This window comes from Stegodyphus dumicola, chromosome X1, assembly GCF_044657685.1.
Source record: "Stegodyphus dumicola isolate Sdum_Otavi_A_Nest chromosome X1, ASM4465768v1".
NCBI lineage: Eukaryota > Metazoa > Arthropoda > Arachnida > Araneae > Eresidae > Stegodyphus > Stegodyphus dumicola.
In genome coordinates this window covers 147,067,907-147,085,933 of record NC_140780.1, presented here as the reverse complement: position 1 = coordinate 147,085,933, position 18,027 = coordinate 147,067,907, and the positions used below count along the sequence as shown (strand labels likewise).

The following is an 18,027-nucleotide window of genomic DNA, read 5'->3' as shown; positions in this document are numbered from 1 at the left end:
AGTAAAAATTCGCAAAAAAACTTTATGAACTTAAAATATTTGATTTTTACATGGGGCAACACTTTTTTAAATATATTGTAAAGAAACAATAAATAATAGTGAGATGGAAGGTTTAAGCTTTTATAACTGTCCGTTGTTACTTTAAAAATGCACCTGTATTATGCATAATTTCTTCTTTTATTTGATTTTTTCCTCTCCTGAAAATTATGAAAATTTTACTGTCTGTCTGCTCTTTCCGTAACCTTAGTGAGCAATAAATAAAAATCCCATTTTATTTAATATAAAAATTGTAAGATTTTTAATAGCAAGAATAAGGACGGGGAAGAGCTCATATGAATAAAAATAGAACATGCAAAATATTCGTAGTTTTGCATGTAGTTTTACAAATGTAGATATTTAAAATACATTTTTAGGTTTCCCCTTCCCTTAATTTTTCGCACACACGTTCTTAACGTGGACAAGTATTCGCGCATGAAAAATATGCCTCGTTGTACATTGCATACGAGTTCTAAATTCCACTAATGAAACTAACAATGTTTAAAATACATTAGTTAATCGTAGGTAACAATGATATGATACTAGGTAATAACCAGTAATAGTGACAAAGTATTAGTGATAATACCTTATCACTATAACCTACTATTATCTAATACATTTTAAATTAGTAGGTAATAAAGATGAGATTCCGGTAGAATATTTTATTAGGATGCATTTTTTCTAAGAATTGGAAATAAAGCTTTAGTAAAAAATATATTATATTTTAAAAGAACACTGTTTTAAAAAAGTCTTAGATATATAAAAATTGAAAAATTAAAAAATTAATTTCTGTTGTACTCAAAAGTATTACTATCAGAAAAAGCGGACTACATTTCATGAAGAAATCTGCATGCTTCTGTATTTCGATCTCGTAAATAATAAACTTGGTTTTAAGTAGTTCTAAGAGTTTGTTATATATATTCTTTTATTGTTTAGCAATTAAAGAGATTTCGAATTTTGGTCATTTTTCATCTGATTCACGACTTAAAAGATCTCATTCATAGAATTCCCATAGTCTTTCAGTATTTTTTCCTTATTATGCACTAAAAATATTACGTAATAGTTAGCAAAAATGATTTTTATTATAACTGCTACGCTATACAGAAATTGCTAAAAAATTACTAATATATAGTAAATAACGTTTCAGATCAGAATACTTAAGAATAAACTACGGTAGTAATAAAGCGTGAAGTACTAGAGTACACGTAAAATATAATACTTGGCAACGTAGAAGAGGGTTTAATTATTATTCGCCCAAAAAATTAGTAATGCTTTAGTAAATAGCAGCTAAGCGGATCAGGTCAGATGTAATATTTAGGTATAGACTGTAGTACGAATAAAGCTCAAATATTAAAGTAAACGTAAAACGTAATATTTAGCAAGTGCTAATATAAAACATAGCAACTATCAAGAAAGATGTTTAATTATAATTGCTCCGCGATACAGAAATTGCTGAAAAAATCAGTAATACTTTAGTAAATAATAGTAATCAGATCAGTGGTAATCTTTAAAGATACACTGTATTTTGAATAACATTTCAAATGCTAAAATAATGGTATATGAGATTTTTCTCCAACATTTTCTGTCTTCCACATCTTGGAGTCTTAGTTAAAACAAATGCGCCTTTTACAGTTTCACTGAACTCTTTTGAATAAACATGGACTGAAAAGTACTGACATTGGATAATCTATTCTTTGAAACACATGAGAGCTTCGTAAATATATTTTAACTGTAACGCATTTGTCAAGTTTGGTAGATCTTGAAGTTTTAACTAGGAGTGGCTATTTTCTAGTTAAAGATTTTGAAGCTTTAACTAGCTAGACAAGAGAACAAATCTGTGTCCATCATTCAACACGGCTACTTGTTCCTCCTAAATAATTTTCCAATGTTAATACTAGAAGAGATTTACTTTCTAAGCACGAAACACTTGGATATGAGTAAAGCATTCTGTAACAACACTAGTTTCTGAATTATTAACCACCTAAATAGATTTATTTATTGATGGTCAACATTATAATATTTTTATTTCAAGTAAGTATTTAATTTTTCTTTAATAGCAAACTATTTTATACAATTTTAGATGTTCTGAAGAAACATACTTTCTCGTCTCAGAAATATGTAATTGCAAACCAATTCAAAACATGCCACTTGCGCAAAGTTCAAGATTTCACTTGTGAAGTAAGTATCCAAAACATAATCAGTGAAATCCTTTTCCAGACATATTCACAGAGACATATTCATAGAAAAACAGCTTTATATTTATTTTTCCTTTCTTTACATTTCTAGTTAGACTTTTAAGGCATCATTGTCTGTTGCTAGCCATTACTGAATGAATATATTTGTAAACACATGTAATGGATTTTAGCAAATTAGATTAAAGGAACAATTTGCCAAATTTGTTCAATTCTGGAAAATTCTAAAATCGATCTAAATGTTGCTTGGAGTTATAAACAGTTCTTGGTCTATTAATTAAGTCCTATATAATAAAATAAACATCCCTAATATTTTCTAATAAAAATGATAACAAAATCGCAGTCTCAATATGATCGAAAATATTTTGTTTCCTTTCCGAAAACAGAAGACCTTATCTCGACTGCCAATTGAGAAAATTTTTCTTGGCCTCCAACAAACAGATAATTTTGAGAAAGGGTCATTGGGTGTCACTGTCAGGCAAGTGAGGTTAGTCACTACAACAACAGGCTGCTACTGAATCTCAGCAAGTATCTCAACACTTCGTGGCTGTTCAGAATGCTTTGTCTGAGAACTAAGTGTTTACATTATTTTGTTAGCACTAGAACTAATTAATTTCTAACGTATTGAGTTATATTTTTGATACTCTGTGGTACAAATAAAAGCTCAGTTGAATGTATATACCAATAAAAATGGAATCAAATCTGAAAACGTCTTTACAGTCAGAAATATTTTCAATGTATATCTTCTAAAACAATCAACCAAATGTTATATCAAAGATTCACAACATTTTTCTTTTTTCAGTATTGCTGTTCTAAATTTCATATAAAAGAAACTATACAACTAAAATTATGGCATACAGATAATATCAATAATGAGCACCATTTTTTATCTATTATGTTTTTTCTTAATTCCGTGCTTATTTTAAGTAATGGCAACATGTTTATTTTAAAAAAACTATTCCTTTTTCATATTTTAGGCCGTCAGTAGCCCTCCTTACCTCAGTGACCAGTATCAGCGATTTTCGGAAAGAACGCCTTTCACTGCTATGAATGGTAAGTTTCAGTTCTTAGTAATTACTGTAAATTTTATGCCATATATTCTTACGGTTATACATCTAAACGCGTACTCTAGAGTTCTTAGCCAAGACTGCATAATAATATTATTTTTACCTTCTTTCTCAAAACAACTTTTATTAATCGTATATAAACTTACACTTTCCAAAGTATAGTTCATCAATTCACAATCAAGGTGATTTAAAGTTTGAATCAAATATTCACCGTTTCCATAATCATATCTATTATTTACTTTTTCTACACCGAGATCCGTAAGGGAAATTAGTATCTGATGCAATTTCACAGATAACACTTTGCAAATTATATACTGAATAAGTTCCTTGCCTTTTTTCAATTTTATAAGATGACGGATCCACTTCTTCGAGCATAAGTTTATATCAGGGCATTGTTTAACGAACCCTAGCGAATCTAGGTAAAGTAACTCTACGTATTTTAAAGAAACTGGTTATTTACAGTTAAGTGTATTTGTAATAAAAATGAACGGAAAATATTATTGAGTATCCAGGATATGATTCTCTAAAATTTAATACCATAGCTTGCAAAGCATAATATTAAATTCTAAACCTTTCAAGGTTAAAACTAATAAAGTGTTGTTGTGGAATAATCAGAAAGCCCGTAACTAATATAAGCTGTTTCAACTTTCACCCTTGAAAATAGGTTATATGAAAACAGCCACGAAAATATATAATTTACAATGATATCCTATACGAGAATTTCAGAATGACAATTTTTTTCGCCAGTCAGAAAAGCCTTGAAGCTGTCAACTAATTATTACTCTCTATACTTTCTGCTGTTCAGAATAACTGCAGAATAACTCTTAAAGGAGTCCTCAATACTCCATTGTTTTCATCGTTTAAATAACTTATGGAAAAATTTATATGCTGCGTTAAAAGGTGAGATTTTCTTATTTCTTCCACATGCACAAAATCTCAAAATTGGAAAAAAATATATAGCAGTTTTCGAAATTCATTTCATCATTTTTTCCTGATAATATTTATGTACGATTCTGAGACTGTGGACATTCACATTTATAGTGCTCTCACACCTGAGGCATGCAAAGCGTAGAACTAAAAGCCCTAATATGGATTCAGAATTGTATCACAGCAAGGGCTTGTACAAAGTATTCGTTATTATAAAATAACGACTGCTGTTATATTACTTCTTTATCGTTTTTTTTTTTTTTTTTTTTTTTTTTTTTTTTTTTTTTTTTTTTTAATCATTTAATTATTATGCTAACGTACTTAAAAATGTTAGACATCATTATTCAAGAAGTATATTAAGATACAGACAATTAATTTAATTGAAGAAGGGTAGTGATAAAAGAAGTTATCGCATTAACTCAATTTGTCTAAAAAATCCTTCCAGTAATAATCATAATTAGTAATAATAAATTATAATAATAATCGTAAATGATAACAGCAGTTTTCATAATATAAAGTTAATCTTCTATTCACAAACTAGCACGCAACATGCTTACCTTAATGATTAATTCAAGTGCGGTAAAAGAAAAATAACTTGCAGAGCTCTTCTAATAGTGAATAATTAATATTCTTGATTTATTATAGTCCCTTGTTTAAGGTGAACTCAAAATGGTTATTAATAAAATATTGTTGTTAAACTACAGCATAAGTAAAATGATTTTTTGAAGAATTAAAATTTTATAAAAGAATATTTTAAAGCTGAGAAATATTTCAGATATTTATTAGACTTGACTTAGAGCAACATTTCGTCAGTTTTTAAACGATTATACCTGAAGGTTATTTTCTACTATGCATATTATTGCTATATTTTATAATAATTGTTATCTATTATTACCATTATGATTATTCTTGAAAGCTTGCATTTTAAACCATATTGCCGAAATAAGTAAATTATCATCGGTAAAGAAATGAGCTGATAACTATTTTTTCTTTACAGTAGCGACCCCTTTATATAAATCTCTGCTGTGACAGATACATTTTTAATTCAATACGAAAGCTCTCAAGTCTATGTTATGTATGTCTTACATATGAGCGCACTATTAAATACTCATTAAAAAATCATTTAAAACTTTCTCTGCAGTTTTTTTTAACTAACAGAATGTATAAAGAGGCTTACATAATCTTCAAGTCTTACTCGCCTAATTTAAATGAAAGAACTGCTGTTCTAGTGGTTTTAACAGCCGCAGATATCACAGCTTGTTTTTGTTTCCACTACAGCAAATGTAAGACTCCTTATGTTAAACGCTGGCTCTCTGTTTATTATACAACAACAATTTTTTTAGTTTTAACCTTAAAATAATGCTTGAGATTAAGAATATTCATGCAAAAGTAAATATTAATTAAAACTAATATTAGTGTTATTTAATCTTTTCCAATTAATAAATTAACATCAATATCAATATTAATATTACAGCAAAAGAAAAATTAACTATTTTGATGGGTAATATTTTAAGGTCGTAGATTATTTTATGTTAACACATTACCTTTTAGTTAAAGCATACAGCCAGCTAGCTCGCCGGGATTCGAACCCCAGACTAAGCTACCAGTGTTCAGCGACTTTAGGACTCGGCCGTTGGTAGGCTGCACACTTCGTAATTCAAACATATTGACGGCTAAATGTTAATATTTCAGACTGATATTTATTTCATATAATTCTAATGTGTTTAATTAAGGATTAAATAACTTATTTAATTTAAATTTAATAAACAAATCATGAAAACTTTCTAGACTGCACGCAACTTTAGAATGAATAATGACACCCTAAACTTTTCCTCTTGTTTGCCAAATTTTTCTTCGATACATAAATTAAAATGTTTGTATGTAAAAAATATAATTTTTATATAAATATAAAATTTGTTTGTATCTTGCCTATGCACTGGAGAAAAATTATTAGAAATTATCTTCATTGCAGATTATAGATGCCTATCGGTCAATCGGGTTTTTTCCTTTTTAGTTTTCAACTATGAAAAAAAAAAGCTGTTCACATATAAATGTAACTACCAAACAAATCCATTATTCTTAGTGCAAAAATTCGTAACTGAGCGAATTAATTTTTTTAATATGTACGAATAAAAGTTAATCAGATCTGCAAATTCATATATTTGAATATGATTTATACCACACTGCAAATTAATTAGCTCCAATTTATAGATTTTCTGGTGCGCTATTGATATTGTTAGTTATTTCTAGTGCGTTATTTATTGAGAAGAACTACCTTTGAAAGAAACCCAGTGTTTTACTTTTTTTTGCACACAAAAATAAAGTAAAAATTATTTCAGCTGATTTTCAGAGTTTTTGTAATTACGAACCTTTATGTTTGCAAGAAAAATTTCCAAGCTTATTTTGCAAAGGCAATAATCTTATTTTTAAATCGTCCCGCGCACCCTTTTTTTAAAGAAGAGGTGGGATTTATAAAATAAAAAGAACAGGATTTTAATAGCAATAGTATGTGTGGGTGATACTGAAACTTCGATCTTGAAGCACATTTGCTCTCATTTGAAAGAAGTAAACTAAATAAGCACCTGGAAAGAAACCTGCAAATCTTAACTGCTTAGTGTTTTCAGCAAAATTTCACTTGGCAGCGTGTACTGCCGACTCAGCATCAACTGAATTCATAAAATGAGCTAAAGTAATGTGAGCTCTTAGATTTTAACTTCTAAGTTAATTAAAACCACATTCGAAACTTATCGTATTGTCAGTTATTCCGACTTTGAAAACTACAGAAGCAGTGTGAAGATGATTAATTCGTAGGCACCTCAGTGTGGCGAAGCTGAATTCTTAAAGAATTGATGCATTATGAAGAGTTACATTACCTCAAGGTCGGATACGTCACTCGTGAAACTTAGATTTCAGCTGCTTGAGAAATGACGGGCAGCATCATTGTTTTTCAGCATTCATTTACGTTGCAGCATCTATTTTTATTTACTAGCTACTTGAAACTAATTGAAGCTTCTTGACATAGTTCGTGGTGTTGAAAGTACACGTGAAATGCACTGTTAGTGCGGGCAAAATATTTCGGCCTCAGACGCTGATTCAGCAAGACTTTCGTTTTGACATGCAAGCTTCAAATTTTATTTATTTATTTATTGAAAGAGGGGTTAGGCACCAGAAAAAAAGTCTCATCTTTATATTTAGTTGAGTGAGGAATTTTTTAAAATTAATTACGTAGTTTTTCTTTTGCATTGCTTTTTATCCCAGAATATTTTATCCTGATTTTTACGACAAAATAATAAATAATTTGCATGAAACTTACGGCGCATTCTGGCTTCTACGCATGCCTGTTGTGAAGAATATTCAGCTCCGCAGAAAAGTATCAGTATACAGCGCACGATGTAAGCTGATGTTTGAAGACTTGAAATATGGATTTCCTGAAAATGTAAAATAGTCACTAGTTGCGAATGCATAGTAGGAAATAAATATATGTATAAAATTTCCTTGGGGAAAGGGATGCCACGATGGAGACCTTTCTAAGGCGAATTAGCTATTTATGTTAACAGATATGGAAAAGTATGAAGATTCTCCACAAAAAAGCCCATCTATCGGGATGCGAACTTAGATTAATCAATATTAGGCCCTATTAAGACCGCGTTTCTATGAATGATTACAGTTTTTGATTGCAAGGCTTTATTTACCCATTCTGTTTCCTGCACTTGCAACAAAAAACATATATAAAAGTTCTTAATTTATTTGCTTTAAGATACTATTATTTTCAGACCATTCCAATAATATTATTTATTTGCTTTAAGATACTATTATTTTCAGCCCATTCCAATAATATTATTTGAAGACTTATGTAAATTTTACGCATTAATACAAAACGCAAAGATAACTCTCCAAAAAATACATAAAGTATGTGATTTAGATTTCTCTGCTTTGGGTTTATTTTGATTATGGTAAAGCACTCAAGGGCTACCTGCCTAAGGGGGGGATGTCTTCGAGGAGGGCGTTTTAAGGTAAACTGGCTCGTATACACGTTACACATGGGGAAAACCACGAAAACGCCTATGCAGCCATCATGTTCGCTGGGATTCGAATCCCCCCTACTGAACTACCGGTGTTCAGAGACTTTACCGCTCAGCCGTTTGTGGGCCTATGATTTCTCTCTCTGATTTCAAATATTAAATAATTTTAATCGTTAATAATTAAATACGTTTTCGATTTGGTTTGAATAACTGATTATGGAAAGCAGGCTAGGGCATTCTACTTAACAGAAGGTCCTTCGTGGAGGTCTTTCTAAGAGAAACTGCCTTGTATTTATATTTATGCTAATGTAATTTGCAGGTCATTATTGTTGCTTAACATTTATGTTAACACAATCTGAAATAGCAAACGCGTTAGATTTATTAAGGTTTCAAAAGATAAGTCATTACAATGGCTTGAAAATGAAAATACCTTTAAGCAAATAATTAAAAATTTTGCAAGCAGTGTTAATCACGGCAGCACGTTGCAGCCCAGCATTCGATTTGCGCCTTCTTGCCTTAATATGATTCAGTGTTCAGTGGACTTAATCACTCAGCCACTGGAAGGCAATTATTTCTAAAGAACTTAAGTCATTACCGAGTATTAGCGACTATTTTTGGAACTTAATTTCTATTTTAGTAAAAATCTTAATAACTGTTTTATTTTTAAACTTATTTACTACCAGCACTTAAGGTAATAGGATATAATGTTTTTCGATCTCACTGATATTGTCTACGAAAGATGATTTTTAGAAATCAGTCGTTGCCCGTATAGCACAGAGAAAAAGTATTAAGATGTAGTACTTTTTAAATTATCATAAATACCGCATATCCTCAAGAATTTTTCTCCCTAGCCTTTTAGCACCAGATTCTGAAAATTAAAAAAATATTCACATAATTTTCCTCTTCATCAAGCGTTTAGAGAACGAGATCCCATAAAATTTAAAATGGATTCGTCCACGTATCGATTGTTTTCGTCTTACTATCAAAAAACAAACCTTCGCACACTATCTGCTAAGGTCACGCCGAAACTTTGCCTTCTGCTTAATACAAGAATCGACTAACAACAGCGAAGCAAAATGAAGTGACTACTTTTGAGTACTTTTGAGTTATGATCTTGCTGCAACGGCGTCCTTCGAAATTAAATTATTCGTATTTTATTAAATACGAATAATTTAATTTTAAATTATTAATTTAAAAATTAATTTTAAAAAATTAAATTAATTAATTATTCGTAATTTTCTCCTCTCGATTTTCTAACGATAAAAATGGTATTAAGAAAAAGAAAAGAATAATACGCGAGTAAATACGCTATACTAAATAAAATTTTGTTACTTCAAATGAAAGTTTAAAAATAGTGCTTTTTGATGTGCTTCAACGTTTAATGCTATCAGTTACAGCTGGCCGGCACTATGCAAATTCGTTTAACTGTTAAGCTTGCGCTCCGATTTCGAGGGAAAATACCCCAGGGTTGGTGGTCTGAGGGTCTCTCGAGAGAACTCTTCGGCTTGTCATATATTTCGAGTGCCCCGTAAGGGACAGACGCAATCCCCTTACAAGCATTTATGTCTTTTCCGAGATTCGGTTCGGCAGTCAGCGTCACTAACCAGTATCCCATCTGTGCATGAAGAAAGTAGTCTCTGCACATTCCCGCTCTTTGTAAGGCAAAAATGATGCTAGGTTTAGCAATGCTTCCTTTATTTTACATGTAATAAGTCATTTTGCTGAGGCGTCGTATTAACTGTTATAAAACATTCAACACGTGTCAATTGATTTTAATCTCCGCCTACAAAAGAAATGTTACAGGTCTCTTTTTCACTCCTTATTTAAACGTAGATATTTTTCTAATTTCTAAATCGACATTCACGTTTAAATTAACTCTTTCTCTACTAGAACTCAGTTCCAGCTTAATTTTTAAGGGAATAAAAAACAAGAATAAATAAATACTTCAGAGAAAATCCAAATTTAAGACTTTCTTTTGAAACTTCCTATACGTTTTCAGCAGTTTAGAAATTTGTCATTAATGTTCACTCTGAAAATACCCAGTGCCAAGCGATCGAAGTTTTAATCCACAAGGTCAAGTATCTAGAAATCAAAATCATTAAACGCATGCTATTATTTTAACGAATCTACTTGAAAATATGCCTAGTGGATTCGTCGAAACAGCATGCTTCTTGCTGCTTAGAAATTTGTCTCTAATATTTAATTTGAAAACAACCATTACGACATGATCGAAGTTTTAATCCATCACTTCAAGTATTTAAAAATCAAAATTATCAAACGCATGCTGTTTTAACAAATCTGCTTCAAACTATGGCAGGTAGATTCGTTAAAATAGCATGTTTCTTGCAGTTTAGAAATTTGTTATTAATATTTACTCTGAGAAGCGCAAATGCCTAACGATCGAAGTTTTAATCCATCACTTCAAGTATTTAAAAATCAAAATTATCAAACGCATGCTGTTTTAACAAATCTGCTTCAAACTATGGCAGGTAGATTCGTTAAAATAGCATGTTTCTTGCAGTTTAGAAATTTGTTATTAATATTTACTCTGAGAAGCGCAAATGCCTAACGATCGAAGTTTTAATCTATCAGTTCAAATATCTAAAAATCAAAATCTTTAAACGCATGCTGTTTTAACGAATCTACTTGAAAATACACCATTAAAACTGCCAATTTGTTAATTAGAAGAATATATTTACTTTTAGAATTCTTTGCTGATGGGGAAAAAAGGAAGGGGGGAAAAAGAAGCTACTAAAAGATGTTTCGGTTAGAAATGACAAACGAACCTTGGAATTTCAAGCTTTGTCATTAACTTTCAACTGCCGGTCTGTACGCCAGGGGGAGGAGAGATACGATTTTGGAAAAAACACGCGGTTTAGAAGAAGGAGAGGGGAAAGCTCTGGGAGGTTGCCAGTTTCCTCAACAGCAGAGCGCCCCCAAAGTATCTTTGGCATCTTTGGCTACTTCTTTGTCACTCTGCCGTAGAGCACACTATTAATAACGTCAGGACTCTCTTCTTTAGAGAAGAAATTAATATCCAATTTGTCTTTATCTCATCCACTAGCGACCTCAAGCAATACAAGCATTTCAGATATTTACAGGTGGCTGAAAGTGTGTACCATTTGAACAAAGGTAGGATTCTTTGGTCCTTAGTTCTTTGTTGAAAAGTGTTGGAACTCCAGGAACAAAGCTTGTGTTTTTGAACTCTAAATTAATGGACATCAGATTTTATTCTCAGAGTTCTGGTAACTTCCACGTAGTTTTTTTTTTTTTTTTTTTCTTTTTTTATTTCAAATATTTCATTTCTTGGCATAGGTCCTGAAACGAAATTGGCTTCGCGTTCAAAATTCCAAACGATTCAGTTAAGTGTAATGATGACATTATGGATTAGAAAGTAAAGGTATTTAAGCCAATTCCATTGGCCTATGAATCTGTTATACACATAAACACATATATGTGTATAATGATTTAGAAGCTGATAGCTCAACGAAGCGGGAATCGTGACTTACAGACCTGACGTAGAAAAGATGTTAACAGTCATAGTGGCCGATTTCACACATTTTATTTTGCTCTTAAGGGACACAATTTTAATATGTATTATATATCGTAATGGGTACAACCTGCGCCCCCGTCTTGATCACACTTTTGCCTATTCTATATCTTATGACAATACAACGGGTGAAAAAGAAAAGTGCGTTTTCACAGGAGCAAGCAAGACCAAGAATGTGATGCAGACAATATGAAAGCGGGTGTTGATTTTTCCGATAATAATCCTATGTGTTGTATCTGACTTCGAATCTAAAATTTTCTGAAGAACACAAAAACCTTGTCTAAAACTTAAAGGTTTATTTAACTGGAACTTCAACACTGATGAAAACATCACAAACAAAACTTAACATCTTGGGTGGAAAAACTTCAAAGTGCTTTAAAGTAACAGCTATGCCGGCACGGTGAAGAACACTTTCCTTTAAAAGACAGAATCCATCTAGCCCTTTCGGCGTATATCTCCATTCCGCTGAATTCAGACATCCGCTCCTACGTGTTTTGGACTTAAACGGCCACGGCTGGAACTGGAATAGGACTGGATCAGGACCGGAACTGGACTGGAACAAGACGGGAACCGGAACAGGACTGGATCCGCAACAAGACGGGAACCGGAACAGGGCGGAAACCGGAATCTCTCATCCCCTGGCTTCTCCCCGGGCAGGTCTCTTCTGGCTCCAACTAAAAGGAACTGCGGTGCCACTAAGGAAAGCACCTCCTTTTATTGCCGGCGGTTGCCGTTACTACAGGCGACTTATGCAAATATTTAACATCCTTCCACCTAAGGGAAAAAAAAAAGAAAAAAAAAGTGAACTTTCACATCAAAGTAAAACAATGCCAAAGAGCCTTAATATGCCAGTCTGTCCGGCGGAGTTACAGTTCTACCAGATCGTGTTACAGGCCTGACAGATTTATCATCTATGTTGAGTTTAAGTTCAGACAAAGAATCTTGTTTTTCATTCTGCAGCTTCACGTGTACATCATTTTGCGCTACCTGTAAAGGATACAGAGTTCGAACTGCTCTAAGCAAAATTCCATTTCGGGTCTTTACTCTTGCAAGCCGATTTATTCCATCAGGTCCTGGAAGTAGTTCTATGACACGACCAAGTTGCCAAAAAAGTCTTTTGTCACTACTACCGATCAAAACAATATCATCTAATTTAATAGTAACTTTCCTTTCAGCTCTTTTATGCGAAACCTTGAGAATTCCCAAATATTCTTTACGAAATCTATTTTTAAATGCTTCTCGTACAGTTTGAATATACTGAAATCTTCTTTGTAAATTACTTGATTTAATACCGTATTTTATATCCCGCAAACTACTAGTTCTAATTTCTTTTAAAAAGTCGGCAGGAGTTAAAGCTTTAAATTCAGGATCGGAAGGAATTACTGTCAACGGTCGGTCATTAAGAATCGCTTCACAGTCACACAGTATCGTGTACATTTCTTCATAATTTAAACAAGCATGTTTAAGAACATTTTAAGGACTTGCTTCATCATTCCGATCAGACGTTCCCACCAACCACCCCACCATGGAGCACCAGGGGGAATAAATTTCCATGTTATCCGCTCATTGGCTGCCTGCCGATTAATTTGTTCAAAATCTATTAATTTAAATGCATTTGAAGCTCCTACAAAATTAGTTCCATTATCACTGTACACAGTTGTGGGTTTACCTCTTCGTGACACGAACCGATGAAAAGCCTGAAGAAACACTTCTGTAGATAGAGAAGTCAGCAACTCCAAATGGACCGCTCTATAAACGGCGCATGTAAAAACACAAATCCATGCCTTTTCTTTGTTTCTCAACAATAAAGGACCACAAAGGACCCGTTACTTGAAATACTGCTGAATCATTTACTCGCTCTATTGGCGGTGGGGCTGATATGTGGTCAACAGGTGCAGCAGAATATCTCTTGCAAGTAATGCATTTACTCAAAACAGAACGCACCGTTCTTCTGCCAGATAACAACCAAAACCTTTCCCTTAAGGTATTCAGTATATATTGTACACCTGCATGTCCTTTCTTTTATGTTCTTCCATAATTAAATTCCTAACTAATGGATGTTCTCCTGGTAATATTATAGGTGTTCTAAACTCTAACGTGTCATCTCTTCGAAACGCACCAGTTTTAATTCTTAGAATTCCCGCATCATAAAATGGACTAAGAGTTCGTAAGCGTGCGTCTTCTATATCTTGAAACGATTCCGATTGAATCAAGCGAATAACAACCTTTTCTGCAAAATCAATTTCATCAACAGTGAGTTCACCTTTCCTTTTTTTCTTATTTCTGCAATTAAAGAAAAATCGTTGAATCCAACAAACAACTCTAACTGTTTTTCGATAGCTAGAAAATCGCTCGCTCAAACTAAACCTTTCAGTAGACACTAGAGATGAAACCACTGCCTTTTTTTTCTCGCTGGCTATTTCCGCTTCATCAGTTATAAATTCGGCACTCGGCCAATTTTCTTGCGATTTTAAAAGCCAGCTCGGACCCTCCCACCATTTTGACCGGGAGAGTTGGCGAACTGAACACCCTCTACTTGGAAGATCTGCAGGGTTAAGGTGACCAGGTATATGCCTCCAATCCTCCACACGTGTCAAAAGCCTTATTTCCTGTACTCTATTTTCTACAAATGTCCCCCATTGTTCTTCCCTTTTTATCCATGCAAGGACAGTTGACTCTGTCCAGAAAAATATACTTCTGGCCTCAAAGTCTTTTAGAACGTCTGCAGCAAGACGAGATGCAATAGTTGCTGCTAACAATTCTAATCTTACAATAGTAGTTTCCTTTTTACCACAAGGGGAAACTCTAGACCTAGCCTGAAGCAACTGTACTTTAACTGATTCAGGTTCTTCTACACGAATAAAAACTACTGCCGCATACGCTGCTTGACTGGCGTCACAAAAAACATGGATTGAACACTGTTTTGGCTGATATCGTATCCACCTTGGAATTTTAATGTTTTTCAAAAGAGAAATGTCTTTTACCCATTTCAAAAATTTACTTTTAATTTCGGTGTTAACTTCTTCGTCCCATTTTACTTTTGTTTCCCATGTACGCTGTAATAACATCTTAGGTAATATAAGGACTGGACATGTTATACCGATGGGATCAAATACTTTATGGGCTATTGCCAAAATACTTCTTTTCGTAACTTTCTCGAAACAAAGATTTTGTAAATTAGCAACATTTATTTGAAGAGTATCGCCTTGTCTTTCCCATAACAAACCTAATACATTCGCAATAGATTCTGTTTCTAAACTACAGTCGGTATATTCCCAACCCCGCAATTCAAATTTTCGTTCTGCCATAACATCTGAAGATACTTTCATGAAGCGCTGTAATCCATCTTCAATTCCAACACTTGTTACACAGTTATCAACATAGAAACTATTCATTAATTTAACAATAATGTTGGAAGAATATTTTACATCTGCATCATTTTTCTCCAAAATTGAATTTAAGTGATATTGAATAACAGCTCCAAGTAAAAATGGACTACTGGTTACACCAAATACGACTCGACAATGACGAAAATGCTTCAAGCCATCTTCACCCTTTATCCAAAGAAATCGGAGGAAGTTTCTGTCACTAGAATTCAGGCCAATTTGTAGAAAGGTCTTACGAATATCAGAAATCACCCCTATTTTTTCTTGGCGAAATCTATTTAAGATTGTAGGAATAAATGAAATAAGGTTTAATCCCTTTTCAAGACAATCGTTGAGACTCGGAGAACCCTTCGCTTTAGACGAAGCGTCAAATACTGGCCGTAACTTCGTAGTACTATGTTCCTTAACAACATGTCTATGTGGCAAATAATGATGGGGTAAATCTAATTCATTTACGGGTACTTCCTCTATTATGCCCTCTTTGAGCCATTCTTGGAATATATTTTCATACTCTTGGCGAAGATTATCTATTTCAAGTTGCCTAATCGTACCGTGCAACCTTTTAAGCGATAACTTAAAATTATTCGACAGGGAAGGGTGCCCTTCCAACCAAGGCAAAGACACTACAAAGCGGTCATCTTCTATTTTTACAGTATCAAGAAAATGTTGCCTGGTAGCCTCATACAATTCCAATTTAGTCTTTTGTTCGGATGGGTCCGTAATACCAAGCGAGTCGAGGGCCCATAAATCAGAAATACAAGCCTCTTTATTCAACATTGATGTAACTAAGAATGTTGAACCTTCACTATTCAACTCCCCGGTTTTTCCCATAACCGTCCATCCTAACTTTGTCTCAATAGCTACAAGACCATTTGAAATTTGTTTACGATTCCCCGTTAATAATCGTCCTGCAACATCGGCTCCTATTAAAATTTCTATGGGTCCTTCTAAACGATCTGTTAAACTTATTCCACAGTCAGCAAGCTCTTTAAGCCATATTCCTCGTCCAATAGAAGGTTTACAAATAACAGGCTGACTTAACGCATCAAAATTACAACTGTAAGAGCCAGACATATTAGATAAATGAATTTTGTAAACTTTATGTTCACACAAACTGGTCGTTGTACCGCCAAATAATGCGTGGCTAAGGTATTCCTTTACCGTATACCTGTAACCCATATCTTGAGCTGCGCTTTGCAGAATATATGACCTTTCAGAACCAGTATCAATTATAGCTCGAGCCGAACGAGATTTTTTATCTCCTTTAATTATTACTCTTATTGTTTGCAGCAAAACTTTAGGAGACCTTGAAGAAATGTTGGCGAGTGTTTCAGCCTGATTTGGAGGCTGTTCCGTTGCCCTTGTCTCACTCATTTGTGAATGGCCCTTACATAGAAAAATATGATGCCTTTTGCCGCATGTAAAACAAACTGTTTTTAATCTACACCTCCTGACAGAATGTCCAGATTTCAGACACAGATAACAAGAGCGTGTCCTTTGGACCAAAACTTCTCTTTCTGACAACGATAAGTTACGCGCCTGAAAACATTCCGCAGAACCATGATTTATACTGGAACAAAATATGCAGCCTTTTCTAGCTTCATTAGAAGAAGCAAACAGTTCAGCTGCCGTAGGTTTTAAGCGAGGTTCTCTTATCTTTAAACCCGAATTCCCTTTCTTATTACCGTGAGCCAATCGATCGAAAACATTGAAAGATTTAGCTGCTAAAGAAATTCTTTCCTCACTTTCAACTTCACCGCGCAAGAAACATAAAAGGCGCTCAAGGTCAGATTCCCTTTCTCTTAACTCGGCGTTTTCGCCGGTTAAACTTTCTGATCCTATACGCGAAAACTTAAGTCTCTCCCACGTTTTTAAGACTTCATTCGGCAATGCTGATTCTACCAATGGATATAATATCGCGCAATATTTGCCTCTATTTATTCCCAATATCTCCAAGGCTCTTAGATTAGATTCGAGTTCATCGTATAGTTTCCGCAAAGAGTGTGTACCTTGTTTTTGAATAACAAGGGTTAGCAAATCACGAATATAAATCTCCGTTAGTAATTCTTTGTTATCAAAACGCGTCTGCAATGCTTCGATTGCGCTCTTGTAACTATCGCCAGTTGGCGGAAAGCTTTTAACTATTTCCTCTGCAGGAGAATTCTTTTCCATAGCCTGTGCTAAATAAGCAAATTTATCATTATTATCTAATGTAGGATCTTTATCAATCTTTTGGAATTGCCCCCAAAATCCTAGCCATTTCTTCACGTTGCCGTCAAAGATAGGCAATTTAATCTTCGGATAATGTAACATTTTATTCTGAACAAAGGACGGATCAATTAAAGTTACATTCGGGGTTCCAGAAGTAAGATCTTTTACTTTACTTTCCAGAAGTCTCCACCTATCAAAATAGAATTCAGATTCATCTATTTCTTTAACAAGTAAAGTCTCATCTGTAATTTCTTTAAACATTAATTCTCGTATTTTCATTTCAGTATCAAACAAAACTTTAGCTTTCTCGGCAATAACTTTTATTTTAATTAATTTTTCTTCCTGATTAAATTTAGTTTCTTCATTGTCAAATTCATTACAAGCTTTACTGAATAGTCTTCTATATTGAGTTCTTGCTAATTTTAAAGCTTCCATGATTCAAAAATAAAAAAGTCGCTTACCTTGCATACAATATCCTGTCGCTTGACGCCAAATGTTGATTTTTCCGATAATAATCCTATGTGTTGTATCTGACTTCGAATCTAAAATTTTCTGAAGAACACAAAAACCTTGTCTAAAACTTAAAGGTTTATTTAACTGGAACTTCAACACTGATGAAAACTTAACATCACAAAC

The 18,027-nt window shown here is 33.3% G+C and overlaps 1 protein-coding gene and 1 long non-coding RNA gene across 3 annotated transcripts in view; one reads left to right on the top strand and one right to left on the bottom strand.

Moving 5' to 3' along the window:
* Nucleotides 1-11,104, bottom strand: part of LOC118186658 (uncharacterized) — a 31,170-nt gene extending 20,066 nt beyond the window's left edge. Inside the window, exons 1-2 of the long non-coding RNA XR_004757810.2 lie at nt 11,031-11,104; nt 7,536-7,650 (exon numbers count right to left, since the gene is read on the bottom strand). This is a non-coding gene — a long non-coding RNA (uncharacterized LOC118186658). The remainder of the gene's footprint in view (nt 1-7,535; nt 7,651-11,030) is intronic.
* LOC118186657 (uncharacterized) overlaps nt 1-18,027 on the top strand; it is a 149,703-nt gene that overhangs the window by 92,775 nt on the left and 38,901 nt on the right. For both annotated transcript variants that reach the window (XM_035356776.2, XM_085808709.1), the window contains exon 3: nt 3,206-3,281. In XM_035356776.2, coding sequence (XP_035212667.1) covers nt 3,206-3,281 — 76 coding nt within the window. The remainder of the gene's footprint in view (nt 1-3,205; nt 3,282-18,027) is intronic.